This window comes from Pongo abelii, chromosome 16 (genome assembly GCF_028885655.2).
Source record: "Pongo abelii isolate AG06213 chromosome 16, NHGRI_mPonAbe1-v2.0_pri, whole genome shotgun sequence".
NCBI classification, from domain to species: domain Eukaryota; kingdom Metazoa; phylum Chordata; class Mammalia; order Primates; family Hominidae; genus Pongo; species Pongo abelii.
In genome coordinates, this window is record NC_072001.2 from 35,911,508 (window position 1) to 35,938,058 (window position 26,551).

The 26,551-nt window shown below is 41.5% G+C and overlaps 1 protein-coding gene across 5 annotated transcripts in view; it reads right to left on the bottom strand.

Annotated features, from left to right (window-relative positions):
* Nucleotides 1-26,551, bottom strand: part of FMN1 (formin 1) — a 434,649-nt gene that overhangs the window by 391,364 nt on the left and 16,734 nt on the right. For all 5 annotated transcript variants that reach the window (XM_063716551.1, XM_024232602.3, XM_063716552.1 and 2 more), the window contains one exon: nt 1,413-3,407. In XM_063716551.1, coding sequence (XP_063572621.1) covers nt 1,413-3,276 — 1,864 coding nt within the window. In that variant the 5' untranslated portion in view covers nt 3,277-3,407. The remainder of the gene's footprint in view (nt 1-1,412; nt 3,408-26,551) is intronic.

Here is a 26,551-nt window from a genome sequence, read left to right on the forward strand (position 1 = left end):
CAGTTTTTGGAGTTAAGGCAACTAAGATATTCTACACTCATGCCTCCAGAAATCTCTCTCTTAATAATCTCAGAGAGTGTCCTTGTCAAGTGTTTCTAAGTCCTCAGCATCCGACAGGAGAAAGAATTTTCATCACTAGGGTTCTGCGATACACGATATAAAATCTACGATTCTGTGAGTTTCCTGGTGAAGCATATTGGTTATGAAAGTAGCAAATCTTATCAAAACAAGATTTATTGCAAAAAACAAGATGAAAAGCATTTACCACATTTTTAAAACTCTACCCCCCGGATCAATGATCTAGAGAGATTTATAAAATTTCACAAGTTCAAAATTACCAAAAAGCTTTGACGCTCCTCTTCCCTAGATAGATATTTTTTATCTCAAAAATTGCACTTGATGTTTGCTCTAACCTGTAAGAGACTGTCTATCATATTATGAGCTATTCCCTAGACAAAGCATTGCCCACATGCTGTTAGAGGAGCTCTGAAAAAGAACACATAACCTGCACAATGGCATATAAAACCCTGAGATTCTGGCCACAACGACCTAGAAAATGTAATGAATACTGGAGTGGCGCTTCTTTTACACAGTCTTTTTTGGTCCTATTGAATCCACAAAATTATTTTCATGTAACATTTTAAATCACATTAAGTATATAAGTCAAATGAGCTCTTTAGCACCTTTTACATAAGAAATGATGCTATACCAGTAACAGTAACAACCCATAAGTAAAAGAGACCTACGGAATAAAGTCAATTTGTGCTTATTTGGGAAATTTAAAAACTGTAAAAAAAGAAAACTTTGAACCAAGTTTCTTCAAATTAGACTGAATTCATTCCTCTTCTGTTAAAAAACAAAAGTTTTTGTCATAAAATAATAGCACTTATCGAGATGATTACTAAAAACAAACAAACAAACAAAAACCTCTAACTACAGACATAAGTGAAGACACAGCGTAGTTTTGCACTTCTGCTTAGAGAATCCCTAGAATGACTCCAGCAGCATGAACGGGCAGAATTTAGGTCAAGAGGCCAATTACCCAGTGTTACCATCAAAGGCAGGGACAAGTTACTACTTCTCTCTGCCTGTTCCTGTTTTCCTTTGAGAGTCACTGTTACGCAACCACAGAAGTAACTTTAGAGGATGCCAAAAAAAAAGAAAGAAAGAAAGAAATAAAAGACATTCACAAAGTCCTGGAAGCAACTATACCTCTGAACCACTAGGTCAAAACCATCCTCATCATCTCCACACCCCCCTGTTCCACTCCCCGTTTTCTTGCTACAAAGTGAACTAATAGGCCTAGGAATTTTGGTCCATTGTTAATCAGTCAGTTTCTAAGTAGCAGAGGCAGACTGATAGTTCCCAAATCAGCCAAGAATAGATTCAAAGCATCTTAAACAGAGACTAACCTGGAGGTGACTGGTGCTGAGGCCCAGCTGTGGTCTTCCCTGGCCCCAAGCTCTTTTCCAAAGTTTCCCCAGGCACCAACTGAGGTTGGCCTGCTCTGAGGAAGGCCGGGCTGGCTCCTTTGGTCTCCGTGACCTTTGCAGAGGATGGTGGCTCCAAGGTGTCAGCAGAGACGCACCCAGAGAAGACACGGCTCTTTCTACCAGGAGAGTCATTAAGAGCAGCTTCCCTCTCACCAGGCAATGCAGGGAGCCGGAGGATCCTGTGATGCTGCTGAGGGCTGGGGAGCCTTGGAGACAGAGACGAGGGAACAGGTGACATCCGTTTGTGTGTGCTGGACTGCGCTGAATTATTAAACACCTTGCCGAGAGCTGCCGGTGCTGGGGGGGATGGCTTCTTCTTATCACCTCTGGGTTGTGAGGAGTCAGGACCTACTTTGTGGGGCAGATCCAGAAACAAGGACTTGTGGCCACCGAGGGGCAACCCGGCTCTCCGCCTGTTTCTGGTTTCTGGGCGAGTGTGGGGGACACTCGTGTGGACAGGGAAGCCCAGTCTTTTCCCCTCAGGGGCTTCATCTAACTTCTCGCTCTCTATCACCTTCAGGAGGACCTTGTTCACGGCCCCCTCGGTACTGGCCGACACACTAGAAATGGAGGCTGTTTCCCTGGCTGGCGACTGCGATGACCCATCCCCTTGCCGCTCCTTGCCCTGCCGCCTGGAACCATGAGCCCCAGCCTCAGCTCCCGGGAGGGTGAGCAAGTCAGCTTTGGGTACAAACTCAGCGTGGGCTGCTGGGCAAATGGCAATTGTCTCCTTACCCTTAGAATGCGTTTTAACTACTCTTTGTACCTGGGAGGACAGGTCCTGAACTTTGGCCACCACTTTGGAGACAGGTTTCTGCTTGCAAGTCCGCTTAGCCGGCTTCTCCATCTCATCCTTTTCTGCCTCTGGATGCTTCTCAGGGTCCTGGTGACTTTCAGACAAGCCTGTTTGCTGATGCTCCAGCCCGCTCGGCGGCCTCCGAATGCCATCCCCTCCTGCCTCTGTGGAGCTGCAGTCAGGGGGCAGCACTTCTCTTCCAAGCCCAGTGTCCTTGAAAGCCGTCTCAAAGCTCCCAAAGCTAAGGTCTGTGTCTGGCGTCTTGGGAATATCTGGGGGGCAGCTCTCTCTTCTCTGCAGGGAGGAGGCAAGTGCCCCATTTGGGAGCAGATTTCCTTTCTCCTCTAGTACCCAAAGGTTAGGCCTTGTTCTAGAAAGAGGAAGGGAGTGGCTGGAACAGATCTGGTCCTTGCCCATCAGAGGAGCTGATTCTCGGGCTCCACGCCCTTTTCTTTTGGTCCTCTTCTGTGAGAGAGCCCCAAAGCTCTCTCTCCTTCCACCAGACCTCCGAGGCTTTTTGTTCCCGTGGGTGCTCCTCTTATTGAGAGGGCCCAAAGGGAGCTCTCCCTGCCAGTCCCCAGCACTCTGGAAACCGTCATCCTCAGGGGCCAGGCTCACGGACAGCTCTTGCAGCTTCCCCTCCTGGTTCCCCATCGTGATCCCCAGGATGTGGTCTGAGCTCAGGAGATTGGTTAGCAGTCTCTCCCTCTCTGTTGTGAGTTTGTACAGCTCAGTTAGAATGTCTTTTGTGGGAGTCTGCTTGAAAAATATGTCGCCTGGATGTTCGTCCGGCTCCTGGCTGAGGCTGATGATGTCTGACTCCTCCCTGACTTGGTAGCAGTTATGAAAACCTTTATTGGATCTGTCTAGAGTTACAGTGCCCTTGTACGAAAATCCTCTGACTTCCCCCTTTGGAAGATAGAAGCTGATGTAGCAGAGTTCCGTAATGGGCTTATGCAATTGGAGGGTGCAATGAGTGCCTTCCATTATGCCTACCTAATTATTCATGCCTTGGAGATGCCCGTTTGTGGTCAGGCTTCCCAGGCTCCAGTGGTGAGGCATGTGATGGTGGCTATGCAGAGAAAGCAGCTGACAGTCATCTCCAGCAATGAGACTGCCTGTTGGAGGAACAGGGGAAGAAAGCAGCTTGTCTAACAGAGTGCATAAATCACACACCAACATAAAATCATAGCATAACCATGACTTATCCTTCCTCTCTGGCTGACCTCAACAACTCAAGGAATCAGACAATAGCCAGATTTCAATCTCTTCCTCACTCCCACCCCACTCCAGATCAGTAGAACTTTTGTATAACTGAGAGATGGGAAAGTCCTCTCATTTCACCCCCAGGACAAAAGTTCCCTTTCCCTACATGGGAACTCACTGTGCAGCCTGGATCAGGTCTCTCAACTTCTCTAGACCTCGGTTTATGTTCTTCTGTAAAATAGAGCTATTATAACTCCCAGAAGTCCTTATCTAGGGGGCTTTGAGATCCTTAGAAAACACAGCCATTTTCACAACTCATATTTGGAATATTACTTTGCAAAGATAGATAGATCAAGCCTTTTTACCCTCTAAAAACCACCTTCAAGATCTGAGCTCAAATTATCGATTTAACTTAAAACACAATGTGAGGAAAGATCTTAGGCCCCAAATTTGGAGTCAACAGTAAAAATTTCAGTGTAAAAGTTTAAAATTTAAATAACTCAAGTCTTAATCAAGTTTTGCTGTTTTCTTTTTTATTTATTTTTTGTTGTTGTATTGCCTTCTTTTTTCCTTCCTGTTGTCTATTTGAAGCCAAATGGAATGGCAGAGGAACAGCAAAAAATCTATAAGGAACTGCTGGCCCTGTACAGATTTTTCAATGACTTCACCACAGAAATGGCTGAAATGTCACATAATTAGTGAAGGGGGTTGCTTCCTTGTGTGATATGAGGGACCTCAGAAATGTGTCTGTGGCCACCATCCCCACACACAAACTCTATATTTCTAGTTTCTTAAGCTATTGCCCAGTCTTCAAGCCTTCTTTGCTTAAAACAAGCACCGCCCACACCCTGGGAATGATAACATAATAACTATTCATTAGCCCTTGATATCTTTAGTGAATTATTTCCCTCAGGTTTTTTCTAACTGATTCTAAATAGCAAAAAGCTACATAAAAGTATATTTTGAGTGAAGGAAGAGAGAAAGGAGGAAGAGTCTGGTAAAAGTAACTCCTTGAGGAAGAGAGAGAAAATTAAGAGTGATAAAATGAGGGTTATGAAAATTGCAGATATCTGGTCAAACCAGAATGCCAGGAGACCAGGAGAGGCCTTGCCTCTTTCACAATCGTATGTGGGGCTGTTCTCATTCAAGTAGTCTTTTTTTTTTTTTTAGATGGGTTCTTGCTCTGTCGCTTAGGCTGGAGTACAGTGGTGCAAACATGGCTCACTGCGGTCTCAACATCCTAGGCTCAAGTGATCCTCCCACCTCAGCCTCCCGAGTAGGTGGGACTACACCACCCAGCTAGTTTTTTCGTATTTGTTTGTAGAAACAGGCTTTCGCCAGGTTTCCCAGGCTGGTCTGGAACTCCTGGACTCAAGCAATCCTCCCACCTCAGCTTCTCAGAGTGCTGGGATTGATTATAGGTGTGAGCCACTGCCCCCAGCCGTATTTTTAAAACTTTTCTAAAATGCTTATTGCTAGCATTTTCTAAAGATGCACATGTGTAGGGATACTTAACAATTATTGGTACAGACTCTCTGCATATGTCCAAGAACTCACTTAGGAGGTAGTCTCTTATTGTGTAATTTATAATAATCAGTAATAAAAGCAATTGCAAAGCTGTCCATATCCACTGAGCACAATACTGAGCCCTAAGCATTAGGAGTTCAATTAATGAATTCTCAGACAAACTGAAGGGAAGCAGCAGATGAGCTATGCTGAGTTTTGGAAAAATAGAATGCTCTCCTCCCTCTTCAAGCATCATTTTCCTCTAGCTCCTCTTATCTCCTCAATTCCCATGGATTAGGAGAAGTGTGTGATGTTGGGGGAGGAGTGTTAAAAATTTTCAAATTGGCCGGGTACGGTGGCTCACGCCTGTAATCCAGCACTTTGGGAGGCCAAGGCGGGCAGATCACCAGGTCAGGAGATTGACACCAGCCTGGCCAACATGGTGAACCCTGTCTCTGCTAAAAATACAAAAATTAGCTGCGTGTGGTAGTGCATGCCTATAATCCTAGCTACTCAGGAGGCTGAGGCATGAGAATTCCTTGAACGCAGGAGGCCAAGTTTGCAGTGAGCCAAGATCGCGCCACTGCACTCCAGCCTGGTGACAGAGTGAGACTCCATCTCAAAAAAAAAAAAAAAAAAAATTCATAATCTGTTCAAAGTTGCAGCACAGTTTATGCCGTAATTTCAAATAGGAGTATGACTGCATATTCTATTCTCCAAGAGAGGGAATTTGTATATACTGAGCACATAGACACTTATATTTTCATTTTGTTATCTCATGGGATCAGTACATCTCCATTTTACAGACGAGGAAACTGAAATTCAGAGAGATAAAGGAATTTGTCTAAGGGAATATGGCTCAGAATATGCAAGTTTCAAACTCAGGTCTGTCTCACTACATTGCTTCATAGGTCATGTTGCTCTTCATCTACTGCCTTCCACTAACAAACTGGTTTTCCATCTAATTGGAATAGAGGAGTTTTGTTGTTTTTGTTGTTAACTTGGTGTTACATAATTTCTTAACAATGTCTCACATCTTGCTTCTTTAACACTCACTGGGGCCAGGCGCAGCAGCTCACCCCTGTAATCCCAGCACCTTGGGAGGCCAAGGCAGGAGGATTGCTTGAGCTCAGGAATTTGAGACCAGTCTGGGGAACATAGTGAAACCTTGTTTCTACAAAAAATAAAGAAAATTAGCTGGGAATGTGGTGCAAGCCTGTACTCCCAGCTGCTAGTGAGGCTGAGGCAAGGGGATCGCCTGGGAGGTTGAAGCTGCAGTGGACTGAGATTGCACCACTGCACCACCGTACTCCAGCCTGAGTGACAGAGCAAGACCCTGTCTTTCAAAAAAAAAAAAAAAAAAAAAAACACCACACTCATTGGAGAGCTTCAGCATATCTGATCAGGTAAAGTGCTGCTCCCTAAGGTCATCCCTTAAACAATAAAATCTAGAAAAAGAGCACCAGGAGTTCACTACAGCTGGTATAGGCAGTAAAAACTCAATGAAGATTCTAATTTAGAAATAAAAGAAGAGAAGGACTGATATAAAGGCTATATCCTTTATGAGAATTACAGACATGTGGTGCCTGTTTACAGGATCAAGTACTTTTTTCCCCTGGTCTTTATAAGTCTTGGTTATGTAAATGGAGAAAATGTCATGGTTAGAACTCTATATGTTAGTCACAGCTGGGAAACTCAAGTCAAGGTTTAGAAAATTATAACATTGGATTTTATAGCAATAAAGCCATAATGCAAGGCATAAAGCTACTATTATTTTAAAAAAAAAGAAAGAAAGAAAAAAGAACTTCACAATATTGCCTTATCCACCCAGAAACTTCCATATAGAATGCTCTTACCACACTTGTGGTGCACATGTCCGGAGCCAAAGAGGAGCAGAACAGAGGAAGAAAAAAGAAATGGGAGTTTGTCTCATGAACTTAGGACTACAGTTCCTTTGTTCTGGGCCCTGGGAAGCAGTATGTTGTAAGAAACTTTGTACTGAACGTAGACTAAGGAGCTTCACTACCCCAGGAGCCATAGGAGCCAATGAAGAATCCTAAGCTACTTATTTATACTTGTTGTAAAAAGATTGCTTCAGAAGTAAAGTAGAGACTAGACAAGTAGGGGGTAAGACTAGTGGTATAAATCACTTAGAGAGGTCTTTCAATATTCCAGAAAGAAGTGATAGTCAAAACCAAAGCAGTAGCAATGTGATGGAGAAGAGATGGTCAATTTAAAAAGATAGATTTCAGACCAGGCATGGTGCCTCATGACTATAATCCCAGCACTTTGGGAGCCTGAGGTGGGTGGATCACTTGAGTTCAAGACCAGCCTGACCAACATGGCGAAACCCCATCTCTACTAAAAACACAGAAAAAATTAGACAGGCGTGGTGGCATATGCCCGTAATCCCAGTTATTCGGGTGGCTAAGGCATGAAAATTGCTTGAACCCAGGAGATCTAGGCTGCAGTGAGCCGAGATTGTGCCACTGCACTCCAGCATGGGTGAAAGAGTGAGACTCTGTCTCTAAATAAATAAGTAAAAATTAAATAAAAAGATAGAATTGAAAGGGTCTGGTGGTTAGATGGATATGCGTGACAGGAAAGAATTTGGTTCCATGATTTCAGATGTAGGTGACTGTGTAGATTGTGGTGCCATTCACAAAGATAAATGCATGAAGAGGAATAGGCTTCAGGGGAAGATGAATTCAGTTTTGGAAATATTGAATTCGATGTATCAGGGGAATAATCAAACAAATATGTCCAGAACACTGCTAGATGCAAAGGGATAGAGAATGAGAATTAGGCTAAAGTTAACACATTTGGAAGGAATCATACAGTATATAAGGTGTTTAAATTCCATGTAAGATAAAGTAAGTGCACTCTATCCTAGCTCTCCCACTGAATGCAACAGAAAAAACCACCAATATAAAATGCATGGAGCAGCTATTCGAACACTCTAAAAGTAAATGGTAACAAGCAGGTTGATGAGGAAGACCAGGCTTTGAAGTATCACCCAACTGTAAAGCAGTTAACTTTCTCAACTTTGTCCTTCAGTAGCCCTTAAGCCTGGACTCAAATGTGCCTGAAACATGGCAGTGAATATCAGCACAAACAGAGGAAGATATAGGAGAAGTCCTGTAATTCAGAATCAAGAACAGGAAGAAGTTTTCTTGTTGGCACCTAAAACTCTGAGGGAGGAGAACATTTCTCTACGATTAGAGGAACTGTAGTCCCAAGATGTATGGGGGAAACCCCCTATTTCTTTTTCTCTCACTCTGTTCTGCCTCTCGTTGATTTTGGGTGTGGGCAGAGTTGCAGGAAGTTGGCAGCCAAAGAGTTGGAGGGTTAGTAGTCCTAGATTTCTAGTTAGAGGACTGAAATCAGAGCCTCAGAGAACCCAGAAGTATGGGGAAGATTATGGAGAAGGATCTTAGAAAGTGACCCATAAAGTTGTTCATGGATACCTGAATTAACCCCAGCCTGTAGATTGTGGATCTGATCTTAAACACCATACGAAGGGCTTTGAAAAGAAATGAAGAGATAAGACAATTTCCCAGGGCCTAGGCTGGCCACTGGGTGGCACATACATGGGATGGAACACTGCAAAAGCTGTGAAAATGGAATTGACATGAAAACCACAACCCACAGAAGGCTCATTGGAACTTGTGGACTGAGCCAAACCAGGTTGACTAGCTGGTTGTTTCAACAAAAAAGCATCTTCCCTCAGCAAATGAACTTCAACCTCAACCCTCTAGTGTGTTCCATGTCAGAAGAAGGCTTTAGAGCAGGGCAAACTCTTCTCTGTGACAACCCATTAGAAAGTCAGAATGCAGTATGGAATCATCACACATATTTTTCATCGAAGAAACCAGAGGAAAAAGAGCTGTAAGTCCTAAGAGAAAAAAAGCAAAAGGACAGGAAATCACTGTGCATTTGGGTTAAATGCACTGGTGTTGCAATTCCATGCTGAGTTCACAGGACTATTTCAAACAGCATTGCCTCATTCTACTTGGACTCAAATGCAGCAGCTCTGCAGGAGCCACACACTGAATTATACATCTTAATTCGGCCTGTGAAGTGACCTGCTCTGGTTATGTTCAAGGTAAAAGCACTTTGCTTTCCAGGGAGTCTTCGTGTCTTCTATTTCCTCTGACAGGCTCCAGGCTGGCATTCTCTCTATGACAACGTTGCAGCAGTGATTTCTCCCTTGATTCTTTTTCCAATAAACAAGTAGATTACCTCACTCTACCCCAAATGGAAATATCTGTTGTGCCTCATCATAATGAGAAACGATTGCCTTTTAGTAGATGCTATCTATTGTTCATAGCATATTTCACCAATGCTAAAAATAAGATTCAAGAATTAGTTGTCGTCATTCTTTCTGCTGACGGCAGACATCCTAATTGATTTTGGCCTTAAAAGGCCAATGCAAAGCTTTCTTTGCCTAGTCATTGGCACAGTCTTTCCCTGTGACTCCATCTGAGCCCAACACAGGTAAGATAGATTACCTGTATTCCATTTCTAAACTGGAAAATTTTTATTAGTCCAGTCAAATTCACACTCTACCTTTCACACCCTCCTAAGACCAAGAGACTGACTTTTATGAACTCAATCAGCAAGTTCCCTTGCACTGTGGCTTCTACTAGATTTAGCCACTGGGAAACAGTAACAGATTGGAGAGCAGATGGAAGAGGGCTCAGGATCTTTATCCCCTGACTCCTTCTCTCCTGGGCTATAGTTTGGCAGTAGGCGTGCCCTCTAATGAAGACCACGCTCCTCTGGGGTAGTTCTCCTCCAGCTGCAGCTGCTTTCTCTGAATACCATTACTGCCCCCTCCCCTTGCTCATTAAGTCCTAGAGGGCTTTGAATTCTGCCTCTTGTGTGTGATTTTGGACAAGTTATTGCCCGCCTTTCTCCTTTCCATCCACCCTGGGATGGAGTGCAGCTTTTTCAAAGAGGAGATTAAAAAAAACAAAGGAAAGCTGGGCGCAGTGGCTCACGCCTGTAATCCCAGCACTTTGGGAGGCTGAGGTGGGCGGATCACGAGGTCTGGAGATCGAGACCATCCTGGCTAACACGGTGAAATCCCGTCTCTACTAAAAATACAAAATATTAGCCGGGTGTGGTGGCGAGTGCCTGTAGTCCCAGCTACTCAGGAGGCTAAGACAGGAGAATGGCGTGAACCCAGGAGACGGAGCTTGCAGTGAGCCAAGATCGTGCCACTGCACTCCATCCTGGGCGACAGAACAAGACTCTGTCTCAAAAAACAAACACACAAAAAAGGAAGTTCTGCAATAGGTTAATGGCTCTTCTTCTTTCCACGGAGTTTTTCTTTTCTTTGCTTTCCTTTTTGTTTTTCTTCTTTTTGAGATAGGGTCTCACTCTGTCACCCAGGCTGCAGTGCAGTGGCGTGATCTCAGCTCACTGCAACCTCCAGCTCCTGGGCCCAGGCAATTCTCCTACCTCAGCTCCTCCAAGTAGCTGGGAAAACAGGTACATGCCATCATGCCCAGATAATTTTTGTATATTTTGTAGAGACAGGGTTTTGCCATGTTGTGCAGCCTGGTCTCAAACTCCCGAGATCAAGTGATCTGCCCACCTTAGCCTCCCAAAGTGCTGGGATTACAGGGGTGAGCCACTGAGGGGTTTTTCTTTAAACAACCTACATGCTGCAGGGGTAGGAGTGTATGAATAATAACAAAATTACTATAATACACAGCAGAAAGAGACCTATTCCATAAGGTATCAAAGAACAAATCGGAGGAGTTAAAAAAAAAAAAAAGGAGAGTCAACATCATGTTTGTAGAATCAGAATAACACTTCAGGCAGAAGAAAGCATTTTAAAATAGCCCCTCATTAAAATATGGGCATTGGACAGGTAGAGATTAAGAAAATGAAATTCCAAGAGGAAGAAACGTAATATAAGACTGAGAAAACAACTAACAAGTACAAAGGGAAAAACTCTTTTTAGATACGTGTCAGGAGAGAGAAGTCAAGAAGGAGTGATAAAAGGTATCAAGTCGCAGAAGGATTTTAATCAGGTTGGTAGGATATTAATGCTATCTTCATAGACAAATGACTCATGAAGCCATGGATTGTTTTTGACCAGGGAAGCAGTATGTTCAGCACTACTCTTAAAGATTAAGTCAGTAGTAATGTCAGAACAGATTGGAGTAGAAAGAGAACAGACAGGGAGTCAAGAATGAGGAGCTGGGGACAACATCAAATTCTGCAAAGAGGTCAAGAAAGAAACAAATTAAAGGGTTACAGGCCAGGCATGGTGGCTCACTCCTGTAATCCCAGCACTTTGGGAGGCCGAGGCAGGCAGATCACCAGAGGTCAGGAGATCGAGACCAGCCTGGTCAACGTGGTGAAACCCCATCCCTAGTAAAAATACAAAAACTAGCTGGGTGTGGCTAATTAGCTGGCACCTGTAGTACCAGCTACCTGGGAAACTGAGGTGGCAGAATTGCTTGAACCCGGGAGGTGGAGGTTGCAGTGAGCCGAGATCATGCCACTGCACTCCACTCCAGCCTGGGTGACAGAGTGAGATACTGCTTCAAAAAAAAAAGATATGTTACAGACAGAGTTTTAGGCAGCAACTTTAGTAGAGTGAGAGAACACCAAACTAACTATATTACAAAGAGCAAGTGAGAACGCTAGTGGTTAAGACAAGAAAAATATGAGTAATAACCTGTATAGGTATTTGCTGTTCTGGTTTCTTGTCTTGTCTTGTCTTTTCTTTTCTTTTTTTTTTTTTTTGAGACTGAGTTTCGCTCTCGTTGCCCAGGCTGGAGCACAATGGCACAATCTCGGCTCACCGCAACCTCGGCCTCCTGGAGTCAAGCGATTCTCCTGCCTCAGCCTCCCGAGTAGCTGGTATTACAGGCATGCACCACCACGCCCAGTTAATTTTGTATTTTTAGTAGAGAGGAGGTTTCTCCATGTTGGTCAGGCTGGTCTTGAACTCCTGACCTCAGGTGATCTGCTCATCTCAGCCTCCCAAAGTGCTGGGATTACAGGTGTGAGCTACCATGCCTGGCTGTTTTGTTTTGTTTTTGAGACGGAGTTTCACTCTTGTTGCCGAGGCTGGAGTACAGTGGTGAGATCTTGGCTCACTGCAACCTCCGCCTCCTGGGTTCAAGCGATTCTCCTGCCTCAGCCTCCCAAGTAGCTGGGATTACAGGCGGCCACCACCATGCTCGACAAATTTTTGTATTTTTGGTAGAGACGGGGTTTTGCCAGGCTGGTCTCAAACTCCTGACCTCAGGTGATCCCCCCACCTCGGCCTCCCAAATTGCTGGGATTACAGGCGTGAGCTACTGCGCCTGGCCTGTTTTTGTTTTTTTTTTAAGACATGGAAAACAGAAGTATGTTTTCAGGTTGAAAAGAAGGAAGTAGCAAGGAAGGAGATATTGATGATACAGTGAAAGATGGTATAAAATATGGGACAAAAGCCAAAAAAGGCACCAGAGGAAGAAGACATGGGCCCAAGGACACATGGGGAGGAATCAGCCTTGACAAGGAGGAGGATGGTTTCCTACTCAAAGACTAAGGTTAAGTAAAAGAAAAAAGATTATTATGAGATAGCAATGAAATTGAGAGAGTTTACATATTTTCTCAATGATTTTTGTTTTCTTCAAAAAGTCTGTAAATTTATGATTTTCTTTGCATTCTAACAATGTCACAAGAAGGAAAGCACTAAACTAGAGTTTCGGAAGCAAAATTCCTTCCTGTGAAACTCTGATTTGACTGTGAGACCACCAACACAAGCTATGTCTTATTTTAACATACGGGCAAATCTCTACAAAAATATAGAGGACGAATTTTAGCCAATAGAATTATTTTAGAGGACGAGTTTCTAGCCAAAGTCACAGCTGGTTATTAAAGGGAAAAAAAGGGCTCCTTTTTGTGTATGTTTTTTCATTGCTGTTCATTTTTTAACCCACAAACCAACCCACACAGATACCCAGATATGCTAACAAGGTGTGCGCATTGAAGATCCTCTCAAAGACTTCGGGGAATTTTTTCCTTGCCTCTCCCTTACCTTTTCAAAGCTTAATTACATAAAGAAAAATGAGTATTAGCTTTCCACGTGATTTCCATGAAAATTAGATACTGAGATCCTCAACACATCACTGGTTTTATGTTACTATCTGGCTAACATCATCATCTATAGGAGATATATGAGTATGCTAAGGAAATAAGCCCCTTCCCCCAATTTAATTTTTAATTTGTATGGGTACATAGTAGGTATATATACATATGGGGTACAAGAGATATTTTGATACAGGCATATAGTGCATAATAATCACATCAGGGTAAATGCGGTATCCATCACCTCAAGTATTTATCATTTCTTTGCATTTCAAACATTCCAGTTATACTCTTTTAGTTATTTTTAAATGTACAACAAATTATTGTTGACTGTAATCACCCTGTTGTACAATCAAATACTAGTTCTTATGAATTCTATCTATGTTTTTATACCCACCGCCTGATTTAAAAAAAGAATCTGTAGATAGGAGATTCCTACTCATTGAACATTTAAGGCTTTACCAACAATGGTGACAGCACAGCATCTCGCTAAAGGTGGGCTTGGTACATTTAACTTTGTAGTTAGTAAGACAAAGAGAGCTTCCTTTTCAAATATCGGGAGTATCTTTTTTAGATATGTGAACACATTCTGTGGAGTTTGCTTTTATGAGAACTTTATATCAGGAACAATGGTTGCATATGTTACATCAAATTTGCATTTTCTGATTAAGGAAGCTGCTGTTGAACAATGGCTTTCCAATTAGAGAGCACAAGGGGTTTAAGTAGGTTTTTCTTTTTTGAGACGGAGTCTTGCTCTGTCGCCCAGGCTGCACGGCGCCATCTTGCCTCACTGCAAGCTCTGCCTCCCGGGTTCACGCCATTCTCCTGCCTCAGCCTCCTGAGTGGCTGGGACTACAGGCGCCCGCCACCACGCCAGGCTAATTTTTTGTATTTTTAGTAGAGACGGGGTTTCACCGTGTTAGCCAGGATGGTCTCGATTTCCTGACCTCGTGACCCGCCCGCCTCGGCCTCCCAAAGTGCTGGGATTACAGGTGTGAGCCACCGCGCCTGGCCGGTTTTTCAACAGGCAACTGCAAACAGACGATTGTAACCCCACTGTATAGAGGATTGAGGATGCAGGCAGGGCGCTTTGATGGTACTCTCATTTTTAAAGGTCTGTCACACAGTACAGCTCTCAAGGAGGAAGGTGGGAACCATGGGGGCTCTCCAAGACAAAGCTGATGTGCCATCTCTCCCACTTCCCTGATAGCCACATCTGTTGACAGAAAACCTATTTTCTGGTTGTTGTTGTTAAAACGTCTGTTCATTTATAAACCTAGTAACATGGATGGAAAACCTATTTTAATTATCTCACATTATGTGTGTTTCAATTTTATAAAATACTGGAAATCTTTTTATAAATCACAGTAATATGACATCTGTTTAAAACATCCACAAAGGAAGTTCTTTGGTTTGAACTTCCATTTGAGCCAAATCACCACCATGTGAGGCAGACGTAGCAGATGCTGTTATTGTCACTGTACACCCAAGGAGGCTAAAGGAGACAAGAAATTTCAAAGCGACTTGCCCCTGGTCAGACAACTAGTGAGCAATGGAACTGGACTCAAATCCAGGTTTCTGGACTCTCTGTATGCTGCTGTTTCCACTACCCTAGTACCACTGGCACTCACTTTTTTCTTTTTTTTTTTTTTTAAAGAAAGAAGACCAATGAAACAAAATGCCATTTTTAAAAAGCCCCAAATTTAAAAATGTATTGCTGTATAGGATTTTAAAAATGTATTGCTGGATAGGACTTAAAATACAATATAGTACTATATGCAGTGAAGCAAGTGGACTCAAAGCCACCTTGTAAAGATTTCTCATTTAAATATAATTTTATTAAATCTTAAAGTAGATACCTTTTAAGAAAAAATTCATATCCCATCAAATACTCAGAATCCTACAAGAGATTATATAGGCAACAGTTTCACAGGTGTGTTTGCTTCCTTTTTGCTTTGTTGCTGTTGTTCAGGGAGAGATACTGGTATTAGAGTTTTACAAACTCTTTTGTTTACCATGAGGATCAAGGAAGGCCCTCTTCATCTTAATCCAGCGTTATTTCATGAAATCCATCCTAAGAGTTAGTTATTTTGAAATGCACTTCGTAAAATACCAGTGACCATATATACAGACTGCTTCAACAGAAGGATCTACCCAGGGTAGAAAGGGCTGGGTAACCCAGCAAGGGAAGCATTGGGCCATGAGTTGGAGGCATGCATCCCAATCCAACAAGGGCAACTGGACTCACCACTGCTGTGTGCCAAGCTCATGTTTTTCTTGGTAGACTAATCAAGAGGCAGGAAGATAGCAATTTGTGGACAAGCAGTAAAAATCTAGTAAAAATTAAATATTTAGGTGAGGTAATGAAATGAGTAGATTCATACTTGGTTAAGAAGGAGAAAGAAAGAGGAGAGGAGAGAGATGACATTAGCCAATGATATGGTTTGCTGTGTCCCCACCCAAATCTCACCTTGAATTGTAATAATCCCCACGTGTCATGGGCAGGCCAGGTGGGGATAACTGAATCATGGTGGCAGTTTTCCCAATACTGTTCTCATGGTAATGAATAAGTCTCACGAGATCTGATGGTTTTATAAATGGGAGGTCCCCTGTACAAGCTCTGTTGCCTGCTACCATGTAAGATGTGCCTTTGCTTCTCCTTTGCCTTCACCATGATTGTGAAGCCTGCCCAGCTGTGCGAAACTGTGAGTCCATTAAACTTCTTTCCCAGCCTGAGATATGTATTTATTAGCAGCATGACAACAGACTAATACAGCCAACATTTCATGAGGTCTTAACCAGTGCTAGGCCTTTGGCTAAATGTACACCATGCCTCATTCATTTACAGTTGACCTTTGACCAAAGCAGGGGTTGGGGTGCTGACCCCCTGCCTGCACAGTCAAAAATGTATGTATAACTTTTGGTTCCCCAAAAGCTTTACTGTTAATAGCCTACTGTTGACCATAAGTCTTACTGATAACACAAACAGTTGATTAACATATATTTGTATGTTATATGTATTAGATGCTGTATTCTTAAAATAAAGTAAGCTAGAGAAAAGAAGATGTCATTAAGAAAATCACAAGGAAGGGAAAACGTATTTATTCTTTATTAAGTGGAAGTGGATAATCCTAAAGGTCTTTATCCTCATTGTCTTCACATTGAGTAGGCTGAGGAGGAGAAGGAAGAGGAGGGGTCTTGCTGTCTCAGGGACAGCAGAGCCAGAAGAGGTGAAGGAGAAGGGAGGGAGGAGAGACAGGCACACTTGGTATAACTTTTATTGAAAAAATTCACGTAAAAATGGATCCACTGAGATCAAACCCATGTTATTAATGGGCCAACTGTAATTCTCATAGTCCTATGAGCGGGTACTAATAATTCTTCCATTTTACCCATGAGAATCATGTAAGCTTAGGGAGGTTAAGTAACTTGTCCAAAGTCACAGAGTTATTCAGTCACAGAAATGGAACTTGAATCCAGGACTATTTTAAAAGTCTCTCTGGGTAAAAGTGACAAAATACTGCATTTCTTAAAAGTTCAGGGAGAAATAACGAATCTGTTATGGGAGGCCATCAGGGGGCCTCTAATATAAGGATTATTTTGCTTCTCTTCAGAAAAATATGGTTAACAGATTGTGTTTATTAAGCAATTAACACTATGATCTATATGCCCCTTGATCAGAATATAAATTAATCCATCTAGAAGCAAGGACAAAAAACACATAATGTTTGCAAAATTCCTGTTAGGAATTCCTCTTTGTCCTGAAAGTATGTTAGTGCTCATGGTTTAAGGTTTCTGTCAGAGCCTAGAGAAGAACTTGTCCCACAATACCCCAGAGAGAGTGACAAAGGTTAAAACTGGACATCACCATTAAGTTTGCCTCAAGTCAAGTAAAAGAATTGTGACTGAATTTCAGTTTCTGCCACAGGGGATATAATAAAAAGGGTCAAAGTGTCAAAGTTTGACATGGTCCTCTTTGTGATTAGGAGGTTGGCTGTGGCTGTGGACAGTTGGTATCTGCTCAAGCATTTAAACCAACCCCAACTTTGGCACAAGGCTGCAGGTTCTAAAGGTAATATCTAAACCAGATCTAACTAGCCCCTATCCCTTGATATTGGAATTTAAAAGAATTAAAGTCTCAGTCACCAGTGCTAAGACAGAGACCTTCTAGGTCACAGCAGCCACAGTCTGACCCAAAGGGCTTAGCAAAAAAAAGTGGTGTCACCTTGAGATGAACAATACACAGCTTCCTCTTAATAAACTGAGCTGCTCTGGGAACTCCCCATTTGATTGCCACTCACAATTTCGATACTTTATACAAAAATCTCATATCCACAATTCCTGCAGTTAGAGATGTCACAATAGTTCTTTTACACCATTTACACACAAGTTTGGAAGCATTTCCAGATGATTCCACAAATTCATTCTCAACAGTCTGTTAATTGAGCTTAATAGAAAGGCAAAAACAAAAAAAGGACATTACTTTTTAGAATGGCTGGCTTGAAAAGAATAAAGGGGAATATAAATATACATTTATGAAACTAATAAAAAAACCAAAGCTTTGTTGCCCTAGATAACTTGTTATAGCAGCCTCATGCTGCTTCTAGAAACCTACTATGCTCCTAGGATTCAAAACACATCCTCAAAACACATAAATAAAAATCCTTTGAAAACATAAAACAGTTTAATAAAAACAATTTCTGAATTTGACATTGCTAAAACTTCAAATTTGGTTGAAGGAATAAATATACGCAATAAAAAAATTCAAATGGAATTTTGAGACAAATGGCTACTGTTGAGATTCCTAATGGGAAGAAGGGTAAGTTTCTTCCTCTTACAAAAATACCAGGGAATTTCTGGGAATTAAAGAACTCTGAACACAGTTCTAACATCAGGAAGATTTTACATTGTCTGTGGCAAATTTCAAAGACACTTTGAAATAAAAGCAAATATATAATAAGTATAGCAAATAGGTCTGTAATGAGAAGGAGCTGGGCCCGGAGATCCAGCTTTTTATAAAAAGCCTTTTTTTTTTCTTTTTTTTTTTGGTAATAGCCTTTTCCAAAAAGTTGCAGTCAGCATAAATTGCAAAATAAATCTGCGAACCAGATGAGGCCACTATTGAGCATATTATTTATTCTTTTGTCATCAGATTAAGTAATATTTTCTAAGGTAGATACACACTTGCATAATAAATCACTTTTCCAGTTGGATGATTCTGTAGAGATTAAGAGATCAGGATTACCAAGAATATCCTTCTCAAAAAGCCCAATACCATCAGGAAAAAGATGCATTTAGCTGCATTTATTTAAGCCAAATAAATTTATATCAAGTCTTTCTTCTAAAAACCATGTTTTTTGGACCAATAGAACTGAATGGAGAACCCAGAAATAAATTCACATATTTACAACCAACTGATTTTTGACAAGGGCACCAAGAACATACATCAGGGAAAGGACACCCCCTTCAATATACAGTGCTGGGAAAACTGGACATCCATCTGTAGAAGAAATAAACTAGACTTGCTATATCTCTTGATATAAACAAAAAATCAACTCAAGATGGATTAAAGACTTAAACGTAAGACATGAAACTAGTAGTGGAAAACATAAGGGAAACACTTCAGAACTATGGACTAGGCAAAGATTTTATGGCTAAGACCTCAAAAGCACAGGCAACAAAACCAAAAATAGACAAATGGGACTATGTTAAACTAGGAAGCTTCTGCACAGCAAAGCAGAGTGAAGACACAGCCTGTTGAATGGGGGAAATATTTGCAAACTTTTCATCTGACAAGAAACAAATATACAGAATATACAGGGAACTCAAACAACTCAACAATAAAAAAAACAAAAACAAATAAACCCGTTGAAAAATGGGCAAAGGACAAGAATATTTCTCAAAAGACATACAAACGCCCAACAGGTATATGAAAAAATGTTTGATGTCACTAATCAGGGAAATGCAAATCAAAACCACAATGAGATGTCATTTTAACTCAGTTATAATGGCTAATAGCAGACAAAAAAATAACAGATGCTACTGAGAATGCAGAGAAAAGGGAACTCATACACTGTTGGTGGAAATGTAAATTAGTATAGTCATTATGGATGAAGATATCTCAAAAAAAGAAACTACCATATGATCTAGCAATTCCAATCCCACTACTAGGTATTTATCCAAAGGAAAGGAAATCAATATAAAGGAAATCAGTATAAAAAAGGGATACCTGCACCCTCATGTTTACTGCATAGCAAAAGATATGGAATCAACCTGTGTGTATAAACAGATGAGTGGATAGAGAAAATGTGGTATATACATAATGAAATACTATCTGGCCATAAAAATAATGAAATCATGTCATTTGCAACAACATGGATAGAACTGGAGGTCATTAAATAAGCCAGGCACAGAAAGACAAATATCGCATGTTTTCAGTCATATGTGGGAGCTAAAAAATTGGTATCATGTAAGTAGAGAGTAGAATTATAGTTACCAGAGACTGAGAAGGGGATGTGGAGACAGGGGAATGAAAAGGGGTAGGTTAATGGGTACAAACATACAAATAGATAGAAGAAATAAGTTCTGATGGGCAATAGTAGAGTGACTATAGTTAACAGCAACATATTGTATATTCCACATAGCTAGAAGAGAAGATTTGAAATGTTCCCAGCATGTAGAAATGATAATTGCTCTAGGAGACAGCTGTCCTAAATATCCTGACTTAATCATTACACATTCTATGCATGTAACAAAATGTCACCATGTATCCTATAAATAAGTACAAATATTATATGTCGATTAAAAAAACATGTTTTGGAACATTAAATGTTTCAGCAAATGCCAACATTTATAATATAAGTAACTTCAGGGCATGGAAATGTAATTCCAGCAATGGTTCTTGGAATTTAATTATTAATGGAGGAAAAATGAATTATGGGGTTTTTTTTTAATTTTGATGTTGGGAGGTAGGATACAACATTTCCCTATTTCTTTTCTTCAGTCTTAATTTCCTTCCCAGACCCAAAATCTCATTACTGCCGCTACAGTTAGTTCTTGCTCAATCTAAGATGTTTCAAAGAAAATATGTAAAATGCTATTCACAAATGCAATTAGAAATGTGATCACTTATACAATTGTGTGTACATATCACTAACCGCCATTATAATGTACAGCCATGAATAGTATTTCAAACACAATGATTCAAATTAAAGAAATGTGTTTTCGGCAGGGCACGGTGGCTCACGCCTGTAATCCCAGCACTTTGGGAGGCCGAGGCGGGCGGATCACGAGGTCAGGAGATCGAGATCATCCTGGCTAACAAGGTGAAACCCCGTCTCTACTAAAAATAAAAATTAGCCGGGCGTGGTGGCGGGTGCCTGTAGTCCCAGCTACTCGGGAGGCTGAGGCAGGAGAACGGCGTGAACCCGGGAGGCGGAGCTTGCAGTGAGCCAAGATTGCACCACTGCACTTCAGCCTGGGCGACAGAGTGAGGCTTCATCTCCAAAAAAAAAAGAAAAAAAGAAATGTGTTTTCTATTTAAGACACTTATAGATTTTATGGTATTAATGAAAATTTGATGTAATTACTAAAGTACTAAGAGGTGGAATGGGTGGACTTTTGTTTAAATGATCAACCCACATACTAAATGGAGATTCCATGATAAAGTTAAGCAGAGACCATTGGTATACTCAGTTATCTGGACGAGGAAAAGCAAGATGAAGAAAGGTACCACACATGCGGTGAGAGTGTTATGTGGCTCTTCATGAGTGATGGGTACAGCCATCTGCACAGGGAGGTGCAACTTAGTCACCAAGGGATGGGACAGAAAGGGGAAGAAGTGTAGGATACTGACACTGGTTATGTGGTTTGACACAGAGTTGGAAATTCTTTATTTTTCAGCTCCTTTAACCCCAGCAATTTAACTTCTGCCTCATAAGGTTGTTACCTTCACTTTATGGATCATAAATGGATTCACAAGAGGTTCACGAGAAGGAAGTGGCAGAGTTGGGCTTCAACACAAGGTCAATGTAGTCCCAAAGTCAATAGTCCTCTAAGTGTAGCACACTGAGTAGTGATTAAAAACTGTCAATATTCTAGCTCATCAGAAAGTGTTTTTAAAAATAGAAAAAAAGAAAAGAGAAAGCACAGGATTTCAGTAATATGAAGGATAATGAATCAAAGAATGTGACTTTAGGAAGAAGAGAATAGGGAAGGGAGTGAGAGGGAGGCAACTGTTAGAAAGCATGCAGTAAATACAAGATTGATCTTGCCAGAGGTTTTCTAATACAAGGGCAATACCATATATCCCACAGAACAATGATGGAGCAGCTGAAGAACCTCATAATAAAGTTGCTGTATATCAGGGTGACCCACCTGGCCCCAATCTGAGATACCCAGTCTATTTCTTTGTGAAACTGATGAATAAGGAATCCTTTATAGGTTTATTACACAACTAGATAGGCAGGGAGACAGTTTTGAGATTGGAAGTACAAGGAGGAGGACATAATTGGTTACAAGAACCTGGGGAAAGAGGGGAAGTTGTCAGTAAGGTGGATGAGGTGAGAGAGAAAGATAAAGACAATGGAGAAAAACAGTATCTGGCTCAGACAGAAGAAAGAAGGTAGAAGTTTCTTTGTGTTCATAAAAAATTTTATGAGACCACGAAACCAAGCAGTGCTGCTTCAGGGCCCAGGTGAGAAAGCATGCTTGGTGTTAGAAAAGGGACCATTCTCCCCCATGCCCCATCTACTTCGTTCCCTAAGAACTCAAAATGGTCATTGCAAAAGCCTGCTGTAACCAGCGTAGCACCATTGTAATGCAGGGCACCAGAGGCCAGAACAAGATGTGAGGAGGAGGATAGAGGAAAATATGATTGGTCCAATTGGTGAGCACAAATGAAACTTCAGGAAATAGGCCGGGCACGGTGGCTCACACCTGTAATCCCAGCACTTTGGGAGGCCAAGGCAGGCGGATCACCTGAGGTCAGGAGTTCGAGATCAACCTGGACAACATGGTGAAACCCTGTCTCTACTAAAAATACAAAAATCAGCCAGGCGTGGTGGCAGGTGCCTGTTATCCCAACTACTTGGGAGGCTGAGGCAGGAGAATCGCTTGAACCCAGGAGGTGGAGGTTGCAGTGAGCCGAAATTGCGCCACTGCACTCCAGCCTGGGCAGCAAGACTCTGTCTCAAATAAAAAATTAAAAAAAAAAAAAAAAAGAAAGAAAGAAACTTCAGGAAATAACTGAAGGAGCTTTTAAGAGGTCAATTAAATCCTATGTAAACAGGAAAGAACTAAGGTTCAATATAATATATATTATTATTATTAATGTGGCCTCACTGGAACCTATAAACAACAATTTCTGGGTTATTAAGCTTATAGAGGATGAAGAAGGAGTAAGTGACACAGAAAAGGGTATAAAAAAGAAGCAGCTCAATGAAAAATATTATTTTCTTTTCCCAAAGAAAAGTAAAAACATCCAAATGAAATGGGTTTCTTTGGAAGGTTTGCTGTCATTGAACATTTTCAAGTGCATGTTGATGACTACTTGACAGAAATTCTAAGGAAATTCTGTTTCCACAGACCTGTAAGTCCTTCTGAATACCTCCCCCTCTCAGATTCCAATCCATTGCTAGATCCGATTGATTTTACCTCTGTGTGAAAGACCATATGCTTGGATGAGTTGGCCTTCAGAACCGCTTCCATTCTGAGCCAGTATTTTGTGTACATTATGTTATACAATCTTCTTGGAAAGGCAAAGAATGTTTGCTCTCTTAAGCTATATTCCATAATACTCCAAATCATAAATTTTTCATTTCAAATACAAAGTAGACCCCAATCATCAATGTTTTTTTTTGATTCAGTTAATTAGACAACTCCTTAGCACACATAATTTGATCCACTGCTACTTAAGGGATCAATCAAGTGTTTCCAGCCCCAATACTAGCCGTTATATTCTTGTGAGCATAGGATCATATTCAGCATATATGACGTAGTTTTCCATGTTGCCAACTCCCATACTGTGAATATTACCAACGACAAGATCCCTGTGTAACCCATATTTAGACTTGTAGAATAGCGGGACAATCAGAAATCTTTCCGCATTCCACACTTTAGTGTTTCCAACAATCCAAGTGCAATGGTTCAGTTACATCAGGATTTCTTTTTCAAAATCTGGGTGCCAACCCACAGGGCTAGATAGGGAATTTGTTACACTGAGAACTTTTAGAAAGAATTTTTCTTACCACATCTGCTTTAAATAGTAAAACCAGTTTCCTTTCAGAGGAGGAAACGATTTTTTTTTTTTTTTTAGACAGGGTCTCACCCAGGCTGGAAGGTGGAGTGCAGTGGCATGATCATGGCTCACTGCAGCCTTGACATCCGAGGCTCAAGCAATCCTCCCACGACAGGCTCCCAAGCAGCTGGGACTACAGAGGCATACCACAATGCTCAGCTGATTTGTTTTTTGTTTGTTTGGTTGGTTGGTTTTTGTTTTTGTTTTTGTTTTTTAGAGCCAGGGTTTTGCCATGTTGCCCAGCCTGGGTTCAAATTCCTGGGCTCAAGTGACCCGCCTGCCTTGGCCTCCCAAGTGCTAGGATTACAGGCATGAGCCACCATGCCCAACCTGAAGGAATTATTCTTTAAGAGCTAGGATTTCAATTATGGAGACTTCCTAGGTTATTTCGAGGGAAAGAACTGACATTCTGGAAGAAAACCTCCTCACTCTTCTAAGTTTTACCATCTATTTTCTTCTTTCACTACCTCTATTTTGAAAGAAATTCAAGAAGGTAGGTAGCCCCTATTTCTCTATATCTCTTCCCATTTCCTTTGCTTTTAAATAAAGAAATGAATCTTCAAAAACTAAGCTTAGAACACTTTACACAGTGCGGGCTATATATTTTCTGGCCTGAAAACTGCTAGGTCTGGCCTCAGTGAAGTCAAAATTTAGTACCCATTAAAGCAGAGAAAGCTGGAAAACAGCACTCTTCCCATCCCACACACACACTTAGAAGAACTTTTCACATGGATGTCAAAATCATCCAAGAAATTCTCACCCATATATTGTTCCCTTCAGATTCTGCCCCAGTCAAATATTTTTTATTATTGTCAAAGTTGAACTGAGGCTACAATGCCTCAAAATTCCATAATGCCTCATACTTTCTTAAGGAATCTCACATACATAATTTTATTTAAATAAGCAATTTATCCGAATATTGTAGCAAGATCAATATGTAAAGATGTGAGACGTGAATTTTGCTGAAGGAAGTTTGAGAGAAATAGTCAGTTAGAGGGCCCCCAAAGCAAATGGTACATTTTCCTTTTAAAAATCATTCCTGAGGCCCCCCAGGTGCAGTGGCTCATGCCTATAATCCCAGCACTTTGGGAGGCCGAGGAGGGTGGATCAAGAGGTCAGGAGTTCAAGACCAGCCTGGCCAACATGGTGAAACCCTGTCTCTACTAAAAATACAAAAGTTAGCTGGGCATAGTAGCACATTCCTGTAATCCCAGCACTTTGGGAGGCCAAGGCAGGCAGATCACAAGGTCAGGAGCTCGAGACCAGCCTGGCCAAGATAGTAAAACCCTATCTCTACTAAAATTACAAAAATTAGCCAGGCATGTTGGCAGGCGCCTATAGTCCCAGCTACTTGGGAGGCTGAGGCAGGAGAATTGCTTGAACCCGGAAGGCAGAGGTTGCAGTGAGCCAAGATCACGCCACTGCACTCCAGCCGGGGTAACAGAGTGAGACCCTGTCGCAAAAAAAAGAAAAAAAAGAAAAAAAAATCATTCCTGGAGTTCCCACTACTTGTCAGACATTTTCCTCCACGCTATTTCACATGGATACTTTGTCTTTAAGCACCTCTAACCAGCCTCTTTATATTTCCTTTCTTCTCACTTGTAATACTTTCTCTTTCCTGCCCCTATGAAAATTCACTCTAAAAATATGACTAGATATAAATCATTTCATTCTCGACTATATATGTTAGCCATCACAGGAAGATTTTCATTTTCAGGGTCACCCTGTCAGTGGAGAACGACAGGTTGTGAAGTCAATGAAAGGAATTCAGCTTCACTTAAGTAGAAGTATTAATACGGTCAGGGGTCTTCGCAGATGGCAAAGTCCTAATGCTTCTACCTGCAGCTAAGACACTGCTTAAGAACATCAAGTGTTTCTATGCTTTGGTTCTCAAGCAAAAGACGAAGGAACAGTCTATGTCTTCAAATAATTAAGATAATTACTGCTGCTTAGTGATCACTCACCACGTACTGGCCACTCTTCCAAGGGCTTTACTTGTTTTAACACATTGATTTTTACAGAAAAGCCTATGAAGTAGGTACTATTATTATCTCCATTTACAAGAAAGAAGCTGAGGCACAGGAGGGTAACTTATCCAGGGTCTCACAGCTAGTAAGCTGCTGAGCTGCAATTTGAACCCAGGTGCTTTGACCCAGAGACCTGGCTCTTGAAATTCCTTACAGGACTGATTGGGGACAATAGGTCTCATTCAGAAAACAGGCCTACTCATTTACTAATTCCTCGTCTTTAAGTCATAGAATATGGAGCACTCACACCATGTACGACTGGTCTAAGACTGATCGATCTTCACCTGAGATGGTTTCTACCAGGGCAGGGCAAACTAAGAAAAAAGCAGTGTCTGAAGGCTTGGACTCAAGTCCAGCTTTGCCAATTACTAACAGTCCTCTTGCGCAAGTCACTTAACCTCATTGCACCTCAGTGTCCTCATCTGTCAAAATGCCTTTTGCTCTCCTTACTTGCCGTGCAATTCCATAGTCCCCCCTGCAAGGAAATGAAACCCACTCACCAAATTACTTTTCTAGGTAGACAGTAAATTCAGGGCACAAATAGGATCAGAACCCAGATTTCCAGAGCAAAAAAAGAGATACCACAAGACAGTAAGGGGTGAAAACAGGCAAAGGAAATGGTGTAAATTTAGATATGAGAAGGCTGGGTGCAGTGGTTCATGCCTGTAATCCCAGCACTTTGGGAGGCTGAGGCGGGTGGATCACATGAGGTCAGGAGTTCGAGACCAGCCTGACCAACATGGTGAAACCCTGTCTCTATTAAAAATACAAAAAAAATTAGCTGGGCATGGTGGTGCATGCCTGTAATCCCAGCTACTTGGGAGGCTGAGGCAGGAGAATTGCTTGAACCCAGGAGGCAGAGGTTGCAGTGAGCCGAGATTGTGCCATTGGACTCCAGCCTGGGCAACAAGAGCGAAACTCTGTCTCAAAAAAGAAAAGAAATGTAAATATGAGGTGGGTACGGGCAGGAAGAAGCCAATTCTTCATCAAGAATATGAAAACTAGAAAAAAAGCAAATGAAGTGTCAAAAATAAGTAACAGCACTGAATGTAAAAAAAATTTAAATGAATGAAAAATGAATGAACTAATCAATGCATATTATTTCCACTTCTATTCTAGAAGAACA